We start from the raw sequence: 16,597 nt of genomic DNA on the forward strand, positions 1-16,597 counted from the left end.
TGCGCACACATTGCTGTAGTGGGAAAAGTACAGACAGTTCCATCGGCTCAGGAAAAACCTCGGGGACAAGGACACCTGGAAGATATTCCACAGGCTCACAGGTAACCCACACTTTTTGTTTGTGTCCAAGGCCATGCCAAGTCCCTTCTCAGCTATTGTGGAAGGAAAGCTCCTCTTGGCACCAAAGGAGTTGCCCTAGGCCACTCCCCAGTGCACCTGCAGAGATTTCCCTCACTTCCAGACCTGAACTCAACACAGTGGTTTCCTCTGAGATGTGATGGGAATTAAATGCCTCTCCAAGAACCTTCTGAATAGTTCTGTTGGGAATGAAAAGTGCAGACTTGCCTTCCAGAGGCAGGTGGGTAGTTATCACCTGAGGTGTCCTGCCTACTCTCCATGGGGAGCAGGAGGTGGGAGCATTTTGTCGGCTGTGCTACATTCCAGTACATCCTTTAATCATGAGATGAAGGTTGTCACTATTAACTATTAACATGTACAAGAATGATGCTATAAGCCCCGAGTGTCTTTCTTGTAAAAAAATTTAAAGGCTACAAGTGACTTGTGGCAGACTTCCCAGTGAAAGAGCTGGCTTTCTGACACGCAGTGGTTTGGTCTGTTCTGTGCCTCACACAATTTGTCTTAGCTTATAGGCCTCTTAGGGCAAGCGATTGGGGTTAGACTGTCTCACTAAGCTACTAGATTTGTTGCCTTTGTTCACCTGAAAATTCAAGTTTTGTGTAGTTTGCACACTTAGCAGTTTTGAAGCTAACTTGTGTGTAGATATGCAGATTTATGGATGAAGAGTTCATATAAAATGAAGAAGCTTATTTCTTAATCAATAGAAACCAAACACAAATTTATTCGGTATTAGTAATGGAAGTAATTATACATGACAGTTCCACTATTAAATTATAAAAGACATGCAGCGAGTAACAGCTTATAACTTTCCAGGAAAACCTAATTTGCAATTTATGTCTTGGAGCAAATCATTATTTATTTGCGGTGGTTTCCAAGATGTCATCCAAAAGCTCTGCTTCGGTGTTTTCAAAGGTCTGGTAGCTATGCAGAGCAAATAAAAGCAATAGAATATAGAACCTCTCTCCAGCAGGCCATCAAATCCCAGTAATGTCCAAAACTCAAAATATCCAGCAGCATTTAGGTGGCTGATTTGAAAGCTTCTGGTGTTACAGAACTTAGCTGCTGTGCTGGTGCCCTCCTCTCCAAGAAGGGTTGACTTCAATGGTCCCCCCCTCTCACCAGTCCCAGCACAAGAGAACAAGCCCTTTTGAGGGTGAACTGAGTCTTCTGGCAGCAATCCCCTTGTAGCAGGTGAGGTCTGAGGCACCAAGGAAGATTATTTTGCTTGCAGAAGTTCCAAAGGCCTATTGTAGCCAGGAGAAACCTCATACAGGTGATAGAGAATAGATGGAGATCAGCCTGAGTTGTTGAAAACATTGGCTCCTAACTTTAAAATAGAGAAGACCAGGAGGAGGAAAGCTTCTAAGATTCCTTTATTCTCTGAGAAGCACATAGGAAAAAGAAAATTAATCTACAATGGCTCATGTCAAAGAAATACAATAAATTAAATGTCCAGGTGAAAAATAATTACTGTAAAAGATCATGGGCCTCATGTCACATGGTACTTCCATTTATAGAGGGCTAATACATTATTAGGAGATGCTGTTATTCCATGGTTAATGAGTAATCTAGGACTTTTCAGTCTGGGACCATTTGATTAGGCCATGGTAAATTTCTCATGGCTCAAATCTCACTATGGAAACCACTGGATTTTTGGCACTTAAGAAGAACGTGGTCTGTCACAATGGGAAAAAGGCTTCCCAGTCCCCCAGACCAACTACCATCACTTTCACACAGCCAGGGAAAATGTCCATCAGATTCACAGATGTGAGGTGAGGGAGAGTTTCCCTGGGACACCTGGGTTCTCCAGTCACCTTCGTGCAGGGATTGGGATTGAACTGCTCACAAGATGCATTTTGGCTGATTTTTTTATATTGTTTGCAAGGTCTGGTTGGGGAGGAGTGAGACAGTGATGTAAATGCCACAGAGGCAGATACTTCACAGCGTATTTGAGGAACAAAACAGAAGGCCAACATATTCAGGACACTTTTGCCAGTAGCAGAAGCTATACCACAGATGGCAAAACCATCACAGATTTTTCAGTATGGGAACAGAAGTCATTCATTTGTGGGGAAATTTTTGCCCCCCTAAAATCCCCAAGATGGAAAATAGCTATAGAAAACTTCTGTTCATTCAGGGACACCAAGATACAAATCAAGTCTTCTGTTACACTTCATAAAAAATAGGAAACAAGTTGTCTGAGTATGAGAATCACACATGCTTCTGTGTGTGGGTTATTTTTTCCATTATTTGGTGCTATATTGATAAACCTGCAGTTGGCATGGGGTCTGAGTTTCTCTCATGCATGTTGTTTTTTTTTTTTTAATAAGATGTAAGCCATTCAATTCTACACTTTTTCTTTGAGCTAGGCATTTGTGTTACGAAGTAAGTCTGACAGGGTCTGGCATGCATGAGGCAGGTTACAACAAAACAGCAACTGCTTGCTTACAACTGGCTAGAAGCAAGTCTTATCCTGAGCTAGACATGCCAGTAGCCATCCTTAGTGAGGCAGAAAGAAACCTCTCTACAGCTGCTAAAAATTCATTGCCTGCTGTGCTTCAATCCCTCTTCAGAGCCGGATTCGTAGGATGTGGAATGACACAGTTCGAAAGCAGTCCGAGTCTTCCTTTATTACTGGAGATATAAACAGTTCAGCTTCACTCAACAGAGGTAATTATAAACGATTTTTCATATCTCTAACTCGTCTGATGGCTTTAAGGAGTCTGAAATATATTGCCTCTTTGCCCCCTGCCTTTTTCTCCTCACCCCAAACATCACTGAACCCTGTTCTACCACCCAAGAAATGTTACAGTGATAAATGGGAGGAGATTTTATGGTAGTTGTTGCCTTCTTTTTCTTTTCTTTCTTTATTTCTACACGTGCATTTTCAAGAATTGTCATTTCTGGAAGGAAGTTAGAAAAAGTGAAAGAGAGAAATGAAATTAAGTTGAAATCTCCCCTTTCCCTCAGAAAGCTGCTAGTGCCAGAAGCTGCTGATGTGTCAGGCCTCGTTGCTGACAGTGAAAACGGGCCATTACAGCACTGTACAGCCTGTGTTAAGCATCACAGGAGTCCTGATTGTCCTGCATATGTAGCAATACTGTCATCTTTACAGAAGCAAAAGTGAACAGCAGGACATAGACGTAAGGAAAAACTGTGCTTGGAACAAAATTGTCTGTGTTGGTGTTAATATACCTAGTTTGAAGAACTGACTGATGTGAACTTTATAGACATCTGTGGAGGAAAGGCTATCAGAAATGGATATGCCAAACAAAATGTGGTGTCTGGCACAAGGGGAAATATGAACAGCTTTTTTAAACCAAGTGTTTTTCAGGGAGTTGTAGGAAAGTGGTGTTAACAGAATACCAGAAAAAGAGCCTCAGAGGTTGTTTCCTTTTTCTTCCATACAGCTACTTTATAAATTAACCCTGAGCAACCAGATGCCAAACTCTGTTTTGTGTTAACTGTCCAATTGATGCTGAAATTAAGAGAGGGTAGAATTAGGATTACTGGGCCTAGCTGTTCTCTCATGGTGATGAAAATCAAACGGATTTCCAGTCCTGATGGTTGGTCTGCAAAGCTCAACTGAGAATTGAGTTGGGACTTTGGTTCCTGTTCAGTCTTTATTCTCACCGAATTCCCACTGATTTTAGGGTGAGTTTTGCCTGAGGACAGGCTTGAAGGATTTTGACTGTGCTGAGCAATATTGAGTGCTGAGTGGTGGGGGAACGAGGGGTACGTGATTCTGTTCTCTGAGCATTATACACACTGCCCAAATCAGTGCAATAGGGGGAAGGCAGTGTAACATGGAGCTGTTCTGTTCTTCAACTCACTGGTCTTTTTTTTGTGCCAGGATATTTTCCCTTTGCACTGAAGATTCATTAATAAAGTTGACTATAAGATTCCATTACTGCAAATGCCTGATTTATCCACACACATTGCCCTCACATCTCTCTGTGTCTCTGCATTAAAGACTGCAGAGCTGCAGTCTGGGTCTAATGGAGGGGGGAATTGGTTGTCACACAAAGGTTCCAGCAAGACCCACTGTTTCCCTCAACCATCCATCCCACTGCTCCATGTCAGTGGCAAACCAAAATGTGTTATGCATTAAATGTTTGCTCCTTTAGTTAGCACAGAAGTTGAACTTGCTCTCTGGTGCGGCTGAGGTTACCAAGGGGTGTGTTTTGGCAAATGGCATCTCCTGGCCTTGTTACCTAAAGACAGGTATCTCTCCTTTATTGGTTGTGCACTTTTTTCTGTGCCAAGAGGCAAGTATGTCAAGTGGGACAAGTGAAGAGGTTTCAAGTGGACAATATTCATCCCAGTGTGGTGAGAGCCTGTTACAATATGTGCCTGTTATTTAAAGGTCAGTTGGGAAATGAACTGGCAGGGAAAGCATCTTCAAAGCATGTTTCCTCCAGATATTTTCCTTGTGTAACACTGGATGAGGTGAATCACCTGAAGGGCCTGAATCTTTCTACTGGCTATAGAAACAGCCTGTTAAGTGTCTTAGAAGGGAAGCCTTTTAGGTGGAACACTGAAGTGACTTGAGTAAGTTTTGCAGTTCTACAGTCATCCTCCCTCTTTTTCACACAGGCAGGCACAGTATTTGTTGTTGTTGGGTTTTGGGGGATTTTGTCTGGTAAACAGAGGTATTTGTGAAGTGAAGGTTAAAAATATGTCTATGGGAGATGGCATCACCAAAGCAGCAGGTGGTCAGTTCCACATGGAAAAACACCTGACATCAACAGTATTCTCTCCAGGTAATTCTCCCTTTATCCTGTTTATTTCAGCTGAAAAGCAACATTCGAGGTCTTAGGGCTTTCCACAAAGAAAACTCTCCAGAGAACTGCAGCCTGAGCAGACAGTGGGGCAATGTGTTTTTCACAGTTCTTGTCTTACTCTTAATATTTACATATATATTCATCTTTAAAGGAGCTGTTTCATTAATGTTTTATTTACAAGCATGCTATTGAGACTCAGAGGATTCAAATGTGAGCCTTGAACTGTATGGTCAGTAGCTTTCCTTGCCTGAGGTTGATAAAACAGGGTCTTATTTCTGTTCAAAACTCCAACTCCAGCCCTCCCAGCCTAGGCACCTTTTGCACAAAATGATCTGTATTATCCCAAGTTAAACATTGTATGTGTGCTGGCATTTTCCCCAGAGCCTTCAGAGAGCAACCTATGTTCTAAAACAGGAAGAAAGTCTTTGTCCCCAGAATTGTCCTAGCATCCAGGTCTTGGAGCTTAACTCCACTTCATGTCCTGGGCCAGCACTGAGTTTTTCTGCTGGGGGAGTAGAAACTAGCCCTCTAACTGGGGTACTCTCTCATTGAAACCTGTTTTTTCCCTGATACCATTCATCATATTCACAGCCTCCTGCCACATGGTAACATCCCAGGCAAGACTGATCTAGCTATCCATATTTCCTGTATGATGACCTTCATTTCTGTATGACATCTCATCCCTTCTTCCTTCACGAACCTCCTGGGCATCAGTCTGGAATATGGTGTCTGTGTTAGTGCATCCCTCCTTTAGACATACAGCTATGTCCTTTTCTGATTTAGCAGGTAACACACTGCTTATGGCTCTTTCAGCTTCATATTTTCTTTTATCTTCTATTCCCCCCTCTCCCTGCCAAGGTAATTGACCATAATGTTACTTATTTGAATTTATCACACCAGGAATTTCAGGCATAAACCCAAATATGCCTCATGTAATGTGTTCTGTAAGGAAAACTTTACTCTGTCCTAAGGCATATAAGACTATTTCAGATATTTCCTGAAGGTAGCATCTAATTATTGATTAATAAAAAGTATGTCTGCCTTTGTTTCCCCTTGCTGCTCATTATGGCTTTGTAGTGATGTGAATTTGGGGTTGTTATACCACTGAAATCAGGAGGAAGGGAAGAGAAACTGGCCGTGGGTTTCCTTTTTTACTGTCGAATGAAGAGCATGCCTGTCCAGCCCATGATCCTGGTCTCAGTTTCAGGATCCAGGGGGAATCCTGCTCCTTGCATTCCCACTCTGCAACCCTGTCCAATTTTTCACACCCTGGGTCTGGCTGCATACTTCTTCCATGTATTTCACATCCAACCTGTGCTCTACATTTATTTTCCTAGTGCTGAAAACTTCAGAGGCGTAAAAGCTGAAGCAAGCTGATTACCTCATAAGTAGGAAAAAGAAGTTTCCCTTTACCTGCAGGGTGTTTGCTGTGTGATCTTAATGCAGGCACTTGGATGCAGTGCTGAAAAAGTAGTACAAAAGGAATGCCTATAGGATGGACTGTTTGGTGGAGTTCAGTACTTTGCAGGCTCAGAAGTGGAATGTATGAAGGAAAAGCAACAGAGCTTGCCTGAGCTTTGGGTACATCCAGCTGGCCACCTCAGGATCATGAGGGGTGGGTCTGTTTGTACCTTTGGTGTGTTAATGTCAGAAAGCTCTGGGATGGCTCAGCCAACCTTGCAAACAAGCAGTCATAGCACGAAACAGCAATTGTGACACCAGCCTATTTTTATCCATGTCTTAGGTGAGAGGCAATTCAGTAATTAATGTCTCTCTTTGGATATGAGACAACTGGGTGAGAAAAAAAAATCTTTATGAACTGTGGGGTACTTTGTTACTCTTCAGGTTTTGAAGATGGGGGAAGGGAGGTGGTGGTATGATTTTTTCTTTTCAGAGGAAAAGTGGAAGTTATCTGTTAAAGCAGGGCCTGTTCCTTGTTTTGGTGAGGCTCAAGAGCAGCAGAGACAAAGGACTGTATCACTGGTGCAAGGCAGTGTTTTGTAAAAGGGAAATGCTCAGATGGAGTTGTGTATATCAATTCAAGTTAGCACATAGCAGTTTTTTCCCTCTTCAGGGAAATAACTGGGCTAGGGGTAAAGCCACCAGATTTCATAGAGAACAGAAACTACTCCAGAAGTGTGTTGTGTTGGGTCAATTGCTGTTCTGCTGTAATGCACTGACTCTTAGTTTATAAACTAGACAGCAAATTTAATAGTTTATCCCAATAGCAGTCCTGCTATAGAAACAGGAGTATGTAGACCTCCTGTCTTTTGGCTATATATATGTATATATGTATATATGCTTCTTTGTCCATCCACCCCCAAAGTACTGCTCACCATCCCCACCATCCTCATCCATGGAGGTCTCCTGGAGAGACTTCTTGCTGGTCTGCATGGCTGCTCCAGTCATGTGAAAGAAAAGAAACAGCAGGGAGCTGTAAGAGCCGAGCAGTGTCGTGAGGGAGGGCACCTGGGAGCTGAGGGAGAGTAAAGCACCATCCAAACCCTCAGTAATGGTCCATTGTGCCACAGGGGATTAAGCCTGGACAAGGTGAGGGGATGAACGGTGTCCAGACCACCAGGAGATACTGGCAGAGACAGGGCTGGAAAGTGAGCTACAAGGCAGGTCCAAGGTCCAGCCAGGAGGCAGACACCACGCAAGGGCTGGGTGCCCAGAGCCAGCAGGGCTGTGGCTTCCTGGTGGATCTCATCAAGATCACCAAGGCCTATGGGGGTCATAAGGACCTCAAAAGCTGTTGCAGATTAGAGCCCAGGACCCCTGGCAGCTCTTCCTGAAGGATGGTAAGTCTTGAACACAAATTCATCCATGTGGCCCTAAGGGTCCATTCATGAGGGAGAGGGCCCTTGCCAGCAAACCCCATCAGAGTCATCACAAAGCCCTCGGATCCCCAGTATTTGCACAGCAGATATTATCCCTGACTAGGAAAGCTGTGTTCATTCCCTGTTTGCTGCCATGCAAATGGGCTGAAACGGGATATGGAAATGAGGATATTGTTTGTCACTCCCCCTTGCTTTTTCTTCCCAATGCATAAATGCTGTTGCATGTTTCCTCTTCTGGGTAGCATTCCAGAATAAATACATGATTTCCCTTTGCTTTATTATTTCTCCTCTGTGTTTTTATGTCAACCACAAAGACTTAATCTGAAACGCACACAGGAAAAAGAGAAATTATTGCTACTGTTTTCAGAGGTAAGCAGTTTAATGTCAAATTCATGTGGATTTCTTCATAATGAACAGAACAAATTGAGCTCAAATTCAAACAGTGGGAATCTGAGTCAGAGAGGAAAATTAAAATGAAGAACATTAATATCCTGATTTCTAGCCCAACTGAGACCTGATTGTTTCCTAAATGAAATCTCCCATCAAATTCCTTCCACCCACCCAAAAATATAATTAAGCTGTGACTTCCAGGCTGAAATCATATCTGCAGTGTGAATTCAGCAGGGACAGCTGTGTGTGTTGCAGAATTGTTTTCAGGTGGATTTACTTTCCTGCATTTTTCAGAAGCAGTTATTTAGAAAACACCAGTAGAAGGTTAAATTCTTCCTTTGGTAGGAGACTGTCACTCTGGAAGACAGGAGGTATAGGTTAGCCCTGAGACACTGCAGTAAGTCAGGTTTTGGTCACCAAATCTGCCCTTTCTGCTGAGAGATGAGGGCTGCTGGATGTGTCTCAGTGCTGCAAGATCATGAAGTTTCAGTTTAGCTGTCTGCAGGGGTGGTGGGTGCCATGGTGTGGGCATAATTGGCCAATACAGCAGTGAAAACAGGGTGGAATTTGGTGTGGTAAAAAGCACAGGCAAGCAGGGGAGGAGGGGAAAAGAAAAAAAAAAAGGAAGGAGCAGAATTTGGATTCCCCAGGGGTCTCAAACCCTATCCTTGGTACACTTCAAAGTGCAGTTGCTGCTCATTATAACCCATTTGCCAGTGCTGACCCTTTGCTGCCTAGCTAAAGCAGAGAGAAGGTGGAAATTGGACAGTGGAAGTGCTACTGTTGTCATACATCAGCCTTTCTCAAGATGTTTGTTTGCTCCTTGATGGATTAATGTGACCAGCGTGACAGAGATTTCTGCTAAATTTATGTTGCATAAAAAACAAATAGCCAAGTTCTAAGAGAGGTGGAAGTGCCTCTGCTCATCTTGATAGGATATTCAGAGGGCACTACCAAATGCTCTATCACAGTCTGTCTGCACACTTTTACCTACTCTGAGTAACACCTATGGCTTTTCTTGTGGCATGAAGATATTAGAGAATAGATACTTCCTCCATTTCCTTTGCATTTGTTGCATTTTTTACACTTGGCAGCAAACAATGGCCCAATTTCTCCTGTTAAGTCAGTTAGCTTTCATGTCATTTCTTTCAGAGAGATCATTTTAGGGTGTGGGGGACTTACACATTTTAAATTAATGAGTTGTGGATATATGAACATGCATGTTGGCAGCAGTGTTAATGGTCACTTTTTTTCCCATAATTTCTTGTTCCAGTTGTGGTTCTGGGGTAAGCAGGTTTAGTGCAGAGGACTCACAGGATGTCCAAGGTGCCTGCAGTTGCTCTCCTTGTTCATGAATGCATCTGTAGATACCTAAAGGGAGCTCACCAACATATTCATGGATATAAAAATACACATTATTCTTGGTTTCTGAGCACTTAACAACTCAAAGACAATTGGGCTACAGAGAAGTGTCCATCTTCTGCAGACACTTTGGTCTTGTGAGTACCATCACTGCACAGTTGGGTATGTGGTGTAGAGCAAGAGCTGCGCCTGTTAAAAACTGAACACCCCCTGCAGATGCTGTAAAAGCTTTGAGCTCTGTTTTCAGTCATGCTCAGGGTTTGATGGATGTAAATGCAGAGGAATTATCAAAGCTGAACCTGGGATGGCCTTTGGCAGGGACAGGAGCCTCAGTGACCATTCAGAGACCATCGTCTGTCAACATGCAAATCTCACTTCTTCACTGTCATTGCTTCAAATCTAAAACAAGGCACTCTCCCCCCAACCTGTCCCTTTGTGCAGAATGCTGAGAGGTGTCAGTGTCTAATGTTGTCTGTGCTGACCATTGCCGAGTTGGCAGGGGCAGCCTGCTGCATGAACCTGAGGGATGCAGCAGTCCTTGCCCTTGAGCATCATCCTTCACATTGCAAAGACCTTAGTCCTGGGAAATTTATTCTGTGTTTCAAGGGGTCCATCGGTCCTGGAGCCTGGAGGCCTCAGGTTTAGCCACAAACAGCAGCAGCAGTGCCTGTCTCTTCCCCCTCTGGAATATGATTAGATGTTCATTTTCTGGTTTTTTTAAGTCAAGGCTGCTACTTGAGAAGGGGGGTTTTTGTTTGGTGGAAATCAAGGGGTAAGAAGCAGGGTGGAATCCCTGACAGCACTTCCCTGCTAATGCAAAGGCAGCCTGTGGCCTGTTTCCCAGCATCTCATCCATCCACAGCTGCTCGAATGCTGCAGCTCCTACTCTTCACTGGGCAGATTGGTGTTCAAGGGTGCTCACTGGCACCCTGGGTGCTTGTATTAGTGCTCACACCTCCAGGGACAGCCTGCAAAAGAAATAGCATAGTCAATTTATATCAGGACTTCAAAACTCCCAGTCTACCCACTGCAGGAGGCTGTTCCTTTACCTCCCCATCTCCCCACCCCCATTAGGCATTTTCCTAATGAAGCTCTTTGGTTTCATCCCCCCCACCCTTCTGCTTCTTCTGTTCCCTCTTGTGACTCCTGCAGACACACTTACCCTCCCCTGACCCCATGGATACCCCTTCCTGGGACCCATTGCCCAGATGGAGGGTGTATTTGGAGGGAGTAATCCACGTGCCATTGCACCAGTTCTGTCACAAGGGATTGCTGTTTGTAAGCAAAAAAAATCTCTGCAACTCTGTTAAGCAACTGTTGGTTTGGCTAAATGTCAGCAACTGGCCTGAAAATGACCCATCCTGATAATCACATATGAAGTAAAGAGAAGTTCCAAGTAGGTGACAGCAGAGGAATATTTTCTCTTTGTAAGGGAAAGTCATCAGCCTTTTGGACTAGCAAATTGCTTCTGGTGGTTTCTTATCTGCCAAATTATGATTTTCTGCATCAAGGATCAAAACTTAGGGAGTTTAACTCTTATTTCTGCCTATGTGCAAAATTAATCCCATTGTTGATATTCTCCTGGTTTATTTTGCCTCTCTGCTGCCTGGGAGTGAGTTAGCTGAGATTTGTTGCAGTGATTTCAGTGAGTGACATGACATTCTTCCTCTGGGAGATATTATGAACTGGCTTTGATTTTAGGATTGACAGCCATATAATTGGAACTTCAGTCATTAGGTGGATCAGCTTTAAAGAGGAAAAGTAAGGGCAAGGCAATTTCTGAAATCAGAGCGGGCTTTGGGGAGTATTAGATCTGGAAGAGTATTGCTGCAGAGCAGGCTTAATATGGTGACTGTGAAGGAGGAAGGAAGACAGCATAGCTGCTTTTATAGATTCCTGGAAGCATGGTCCAGTTTTCACCACAGGCAGGGCTCTCTGCACATCTTGGGTGAGGCCTCAGGTTTAGTGAGAAGTAATCATGGTCAGGAACAATTTGGGATAATGCATGTTTGTATAGTCGAGATACAATGTGGTGTAAACCCTTGTAAGGGGTAGTGGTGGTATGAAGAAATGTCCCATCCTGGAACAATGTTTCTGCTCCAGGCAGTGAAAAAGTTATTAACAAGTGAGCAAATACTTATAAATGCATGTGGACTAGCTGTGTGTTTTGAACATGGCCCACAGATTATAATCCAGCAGAGGTTTGTCATCTGAAATCATTGCCAAAGAAAGGAAGGGGAAAAAAAGAGACAAAGAAATACTTTCACTTCCCTGTCTCTGCATAAAAGCACGGGATGTTTCATGTGGCAGAAGATGGCCCAGAGCTTAACAACCTCATTTGCTGAAACTCCATTTCACTGCAGTCAGTATTAATAGCTTCACAATGAATAGATTAGATGCTGCAAGTGACAACAAACCTGTTTGAGAGAAATTTAATAGGGAAGTTTATTGAAGTTTATTAACTGAATCCTGTTGGCTGTTATAAGAACAGAGCTTGATAAATCTAAATGTCAGAGCATTTGTTGGAAGGAACTTGGAAAAATACTGAAATACCTGTTGTCCTCCAGCAAATGTGTGAATTTGCTTGTCATAATTGCATTTATTGTTAGAACAAATTTTGAACACATGGAAGACCAGGATTCATTAAATACTTGAAAGCTCTACCTTTAGAAAAGAACACAGTGGAATGCTGGTAAGGAAAGTCTCAAAGAAAACTAGACCTTTGACTCCTAAAAACCTACTTTTGTTTCCCTGGGAGCAAAATGGAGTAAGTTAACAGTGAGTGAAGTATAAAACCAGCCAGAATTTACAAACTGAAATGACTGCAGAGAGGCCATTCCAGGGACACTCAGGTCTGAGCTAGTCACTGCACTTTGGGTAAGGCAGACTGTGTTATGGGGTTGTTTTGGTGGACACTTAGAGGAAGACTGAGCTCTTACCACATCATTTGTGTCCAAGCTAAACCATGTCTCCTGATAGCTCAGGAACTGTTCTACCTTCAGGGAATGGTCCATGTTCTTCCTGGCTGTCATTTGTCCCTGCAGGGCGGTCTGAAGTCAAGGACATGACGTGCAAGAACCTGAGGGACCTGGTTCGTGCTGGATGTGAACCCCAAGATAAGTTGGGTGTTCCAGGAGTCAGAGCAGCCAGGAGTACAGCACTGAGCCCTTACCTTGTGGAAAGGTAGCCACATTGCTGGCAAAATAGGGAGGAAACAGGATTGAGATTGATTGAAAACACAGCAGTACATGAAATTCCTCCTGAAGCAAACAAAAAAAAGCCCAAGAAAATCTAAATTTTGGAATTGCTGGGTCAGAGGCAATGAAACATTTTGTTATGACGCAGATGTGCTTTTTCTAAACTATTTGTGTTTCTACTCTAATAAAAAGTTGAAATAATACAAAAAGTCAAAGTCAGCTTTTATACCAGCCACTCTTCTCGAACAAAAAGTGAAAACATTTAATTTGGAAAATACTGATTTTGTATGGACATTTTTAAAGCATTGAATAGTTCACCCAATTAAATTTGTAAGCTGGTCCATTCTCCTCTCTCAGCAAAACTGCTCTTCTGTCACATCTGCTCAGCAGTGGGGGAATCTCTCCAATTGCCTGCTAAAATGCACATACCAAAAATATTTTGGTATGCAATTGAAAAGACCAGAAGTCAAGGAAGATACATGGTGGTGGTGTTGCCTGTGCAGACAGACGATCCTAGTTAAAGCAGTGCTGCTCAAACCCTTTCAGCCAGGCAGAGCCATGGTGAGTAACAGTATTATTCAGAAAATCTGGAGGAGCAGTTGAATCCATTTCCCTTCCAGCTGGGTAGACCATGCAGATGATTCAAGGTAACCTGTGTGGCTTTGTCAGCCAGCTGCCCACAAGAAATTTTTTGAATTTTATTCCTGACTGATGCAGTCTAGAATCTGGCAACATGTGCTTCTCATCATAATTTTCATCCTTTGCTTTCAGTGAGTGAATAAGCCACGCTTATGTTTAACAAGGTGCCGTTTTCCCATACAGTCATTACACAAATCTCTTCCAAAAATTATCTCTGCATTCAATGTTGTCCTGCATCAAAGACATCAATTTCTGCCTTAGAAAGGAAAGAAAAAGGTTCCATTTAGTTGCATACTGTCATTAAAATAATGCCTGCTTTCATAGCCACAGAAAGCAGCTAAGTGTTGCTATCGAATCCTTTGTGTCTGGTTACAGTGATGTTAAAACTCGTGGGGTTTTCATCTTCTTTGTCCTGGTTGGTTTTCCTAACAGCTTTTCTTAGTTTGCAAGTCAGAAGTGCAACCCTCTAAATCTCCCCCTGCACCCTGAGCACAGGCCATGGCTTCTCCTGGCCTTTTAAATCCAGCACAGCTGGATCTGTGATGCTTGGATCATGAGGATCACCAGTGCTGTGAGAGGAGCAGGAGCATCTGTGTGTCACCCAGCAAATACTTGCCTTCTGAAAGACCATAATTTCTTTCTACTTGCGATCACAGCCTGCAAATCCTTCACTTGAGGAAATCTAGCCTCAGGAAGCCTTGAACTGAGACTGGCCTTTCCAGAAACCCAAATTTGAATGTAATTTTGGATATTAGAGCTGACCTGGTAGCTGTGTTTTGCTCTGAACTTTGGTTGAATACCAGTGGAAACAAGGAGACTTGGGACTGTAGTTGTACCAACGTGGTTGCAGGGAACATTTTTGTAGAGGTGTGAGTTCTGCTGTTAAATGTTTACTGGTTGGGATGATGTCATCATGCTGTAAAATATGGTGAACCTGTGGGTTTGAACCCATCTTTTTCCCATGCCCCCACACATATACAGCATGATAGGGGTTTGGAGACAGAATTAATTTGCTTTCAGTAGGGTGCCTTTGACTAGCAGAACTGGAGGTGATTCAGCACAGCTGGATAGAAGGCAGTTCCCCTAACTAAATAAAGAGTGGTGGCTGTGGGCTGGGCTTAGGTGGTGCAGCAGATGGCAAAGGAGGGATTCATATAGGGGCTGCTATTGCTGGAATGTAGGAAAGCAAGGATGACACAGAGCCATGGGGTTTGCTGGGAGAGGTCTGTGTTGCACCACAGATGCTGAGAGCCAAAGATCCAGCAGTAAGTGAACAAATAAAAGTAAGTGATGATTACTGCTGCCTGCTGAAGATATTAGGCACATCGCCAATGCCGGGCCTGACAGCTGCCAGGGAGCCCTTCCCAAGAGTGCTCTGACAGGGAGGAGATTCCAGGTGGTCAACAGGCACTTACAGCCCTGATCTTTCTGTTTTTTGGGCCCCTGGACATGCACTGACCTTTGTATTGCAGCCCCAGTGATGCACACCCAAACTGCAGAATAACCCTCCTTGCTGTCCCCCATGGTGTTTTGGGAGAGCATGCTGCTATGATATCGTGCTTACTTTATTGGGGTTTTGTTGGCTTTCTATTACCAAGGCTATTTTCATGCAAATGAGGTCATAGTTCCATAGTCTACCTGCTCCTTCTGCTCCTGCCTCATCTGCAGACCTAATCTGCTCTTCCTAATAGTCCCCTTGGTTGCTATAGCAATGATAAAGTGGTATGAAAAAGCCAGGATGATACTTAAATGTATGTCTGGTATTACATTTTTCATTCTTTCTCCTGGAAAAGAGAAACCAAATAATGAGAGGTTTGCTGGGGGTTTTTTTGGTTGGTTTTTTTTTTTTTTTCTTTTGGGGTTTTTTTGGTGTATTACTGTTTTATCAAAAGCTTTAACTGTGGGCTTTTTGGACCCTGGATGCAATCTTCTCTCAGCGCCCTTTTAGGCTGGGAATTTTGCAACTCAAGAGCAGGTAGTAAGAAACAAGAGCCCAAATGTATGAATACAGGGTACATGGAATTTTGTATTTAAGATGCCAAAGTTATTTATTGTGTCGTGCACAGAGTAAGAAGTTTGCCACTTCATCACAATGGGAACCTAAGCTGCAGAGTGCTTAGGGCCCAGTTTGGTCTCTGAATGTATTGAAAGATATCAGAACATGTTAGCAGAGGGTTTGTTTTGGATTTGCACCAGGAGACTTACTCAGCACTGCCACTGAAAGTGGCATTTTGAACAGTAAATTAAAAAATCTTACTGAAATCAAGGGAGAGGAAAGCAGAAGATGGAATATGTTTGCTCAATTGCTGCAAACAGGAATGGGTGTGGCTGTAGCACCAAGCCCTATCTTTTACACACCTGAGAGCAAAAATTACTTACTTATTCTGTATTTTCAACTTTTTTTTTTGCCAATGGGGAATCGTGGATATGTATTAAAATCAGAATCATGGATATGTATTAAAAGTTGGCTGAAAGAGCCATATTTGTGTGAACTCAGCTCATTCCAGAGCCCACCACATTGGCAAATGTAAGCAAGCAAAACCTACATTTAAGTGCTTATACAGGTTGATTCATTCTTTCTTGTCACAGTCTGAAAGCATCCCTCATGCAAAACAGCTTCTCCTGCCCAGCCCTGGTGGGATCAGCTTGTTGGGGTTCACTAGACAAGATCAGGGTGCAGATGTATTTCTAGCAGCTGGCATTTAAAGACACCTCGAGCTAAACTGCTCAAAAGCCCACCATGGGTATATTTTTCATATCAATTCTCATAGGGACTGAGTTGGAGATTGGGTTAAATCTCAAATGGGAGGATTATATCACTTCTGAGTTTATGGCTGGCATTAACTCTGGACTTTCTCATTACTTGTATAAAAGTGAGCCCCTTTTTGAATCTTTTATGGCCTGGCTTGATTAAAAGTGGGATGAAAGCAGAAACAATTTTAATGGCCTTGGTGCTCTCTGGTATAAAACTAGCACAAGGAGAGAAATTGTTCCTACAGTCCCTCATCCCAGATGAATGTGAGATTGAGGGAAAACACATTACCAGAAAGAAAGAATTGACTCATTTACCTATTAGTTACATTCAAGGTTACTTAGTTAAGCGTTCATATAATGTTTTCTTACAGGAGACAGCTTTGTTTCCTTATTTTCAAACACAGCAGCTCATCTTGCTTTCCATCAGCATAGACAAAAATATCAGGTGAGAGAAAACAAGTTGTTTTTTTCCAGCTGCATGTGTCGAGGAGCC

The 16,597-nt window shown here is 43.0% G+C and overlaps 1 protein-coding gene across 1 annotated transcript in view; it reads left to right on the forward strand.

The window, feature by feature from the left end:
* The window catches only part of ADGRL3 (adhesion G protein-coupled receptor L3), a 482,184-nt gene that overhangs the window by 455,355 nt on the left and 10,232 nt on the right, over nt 1-16,597 (forward strand). Inside the window, 2 exon segments of the mRNA XM_031066355.1 lie at nt 1-101; nt 2,712-2,808. Of these exon segments, the coding sequence (XP_030922215.1) occupies nt 1-101; nt 2,712-2,808 (198 nt within the window).

Source organism: Geospiza fortis, unplaced genomic scaffold, assembly GCF_000277835.1.
Source record: "Geospiza fortis unplaced genomic scaffold, GeoFor_1.0 scaffold11, whole genome shotgun sequence".
In the NCBI taxonomy this organism is placed as follows: domain Eukaryota; kingdom Metazoa; phylum Chordata; class Aves; order Passeriformes; family Thraupidae; genus Geospiza; species Geospiza fortis.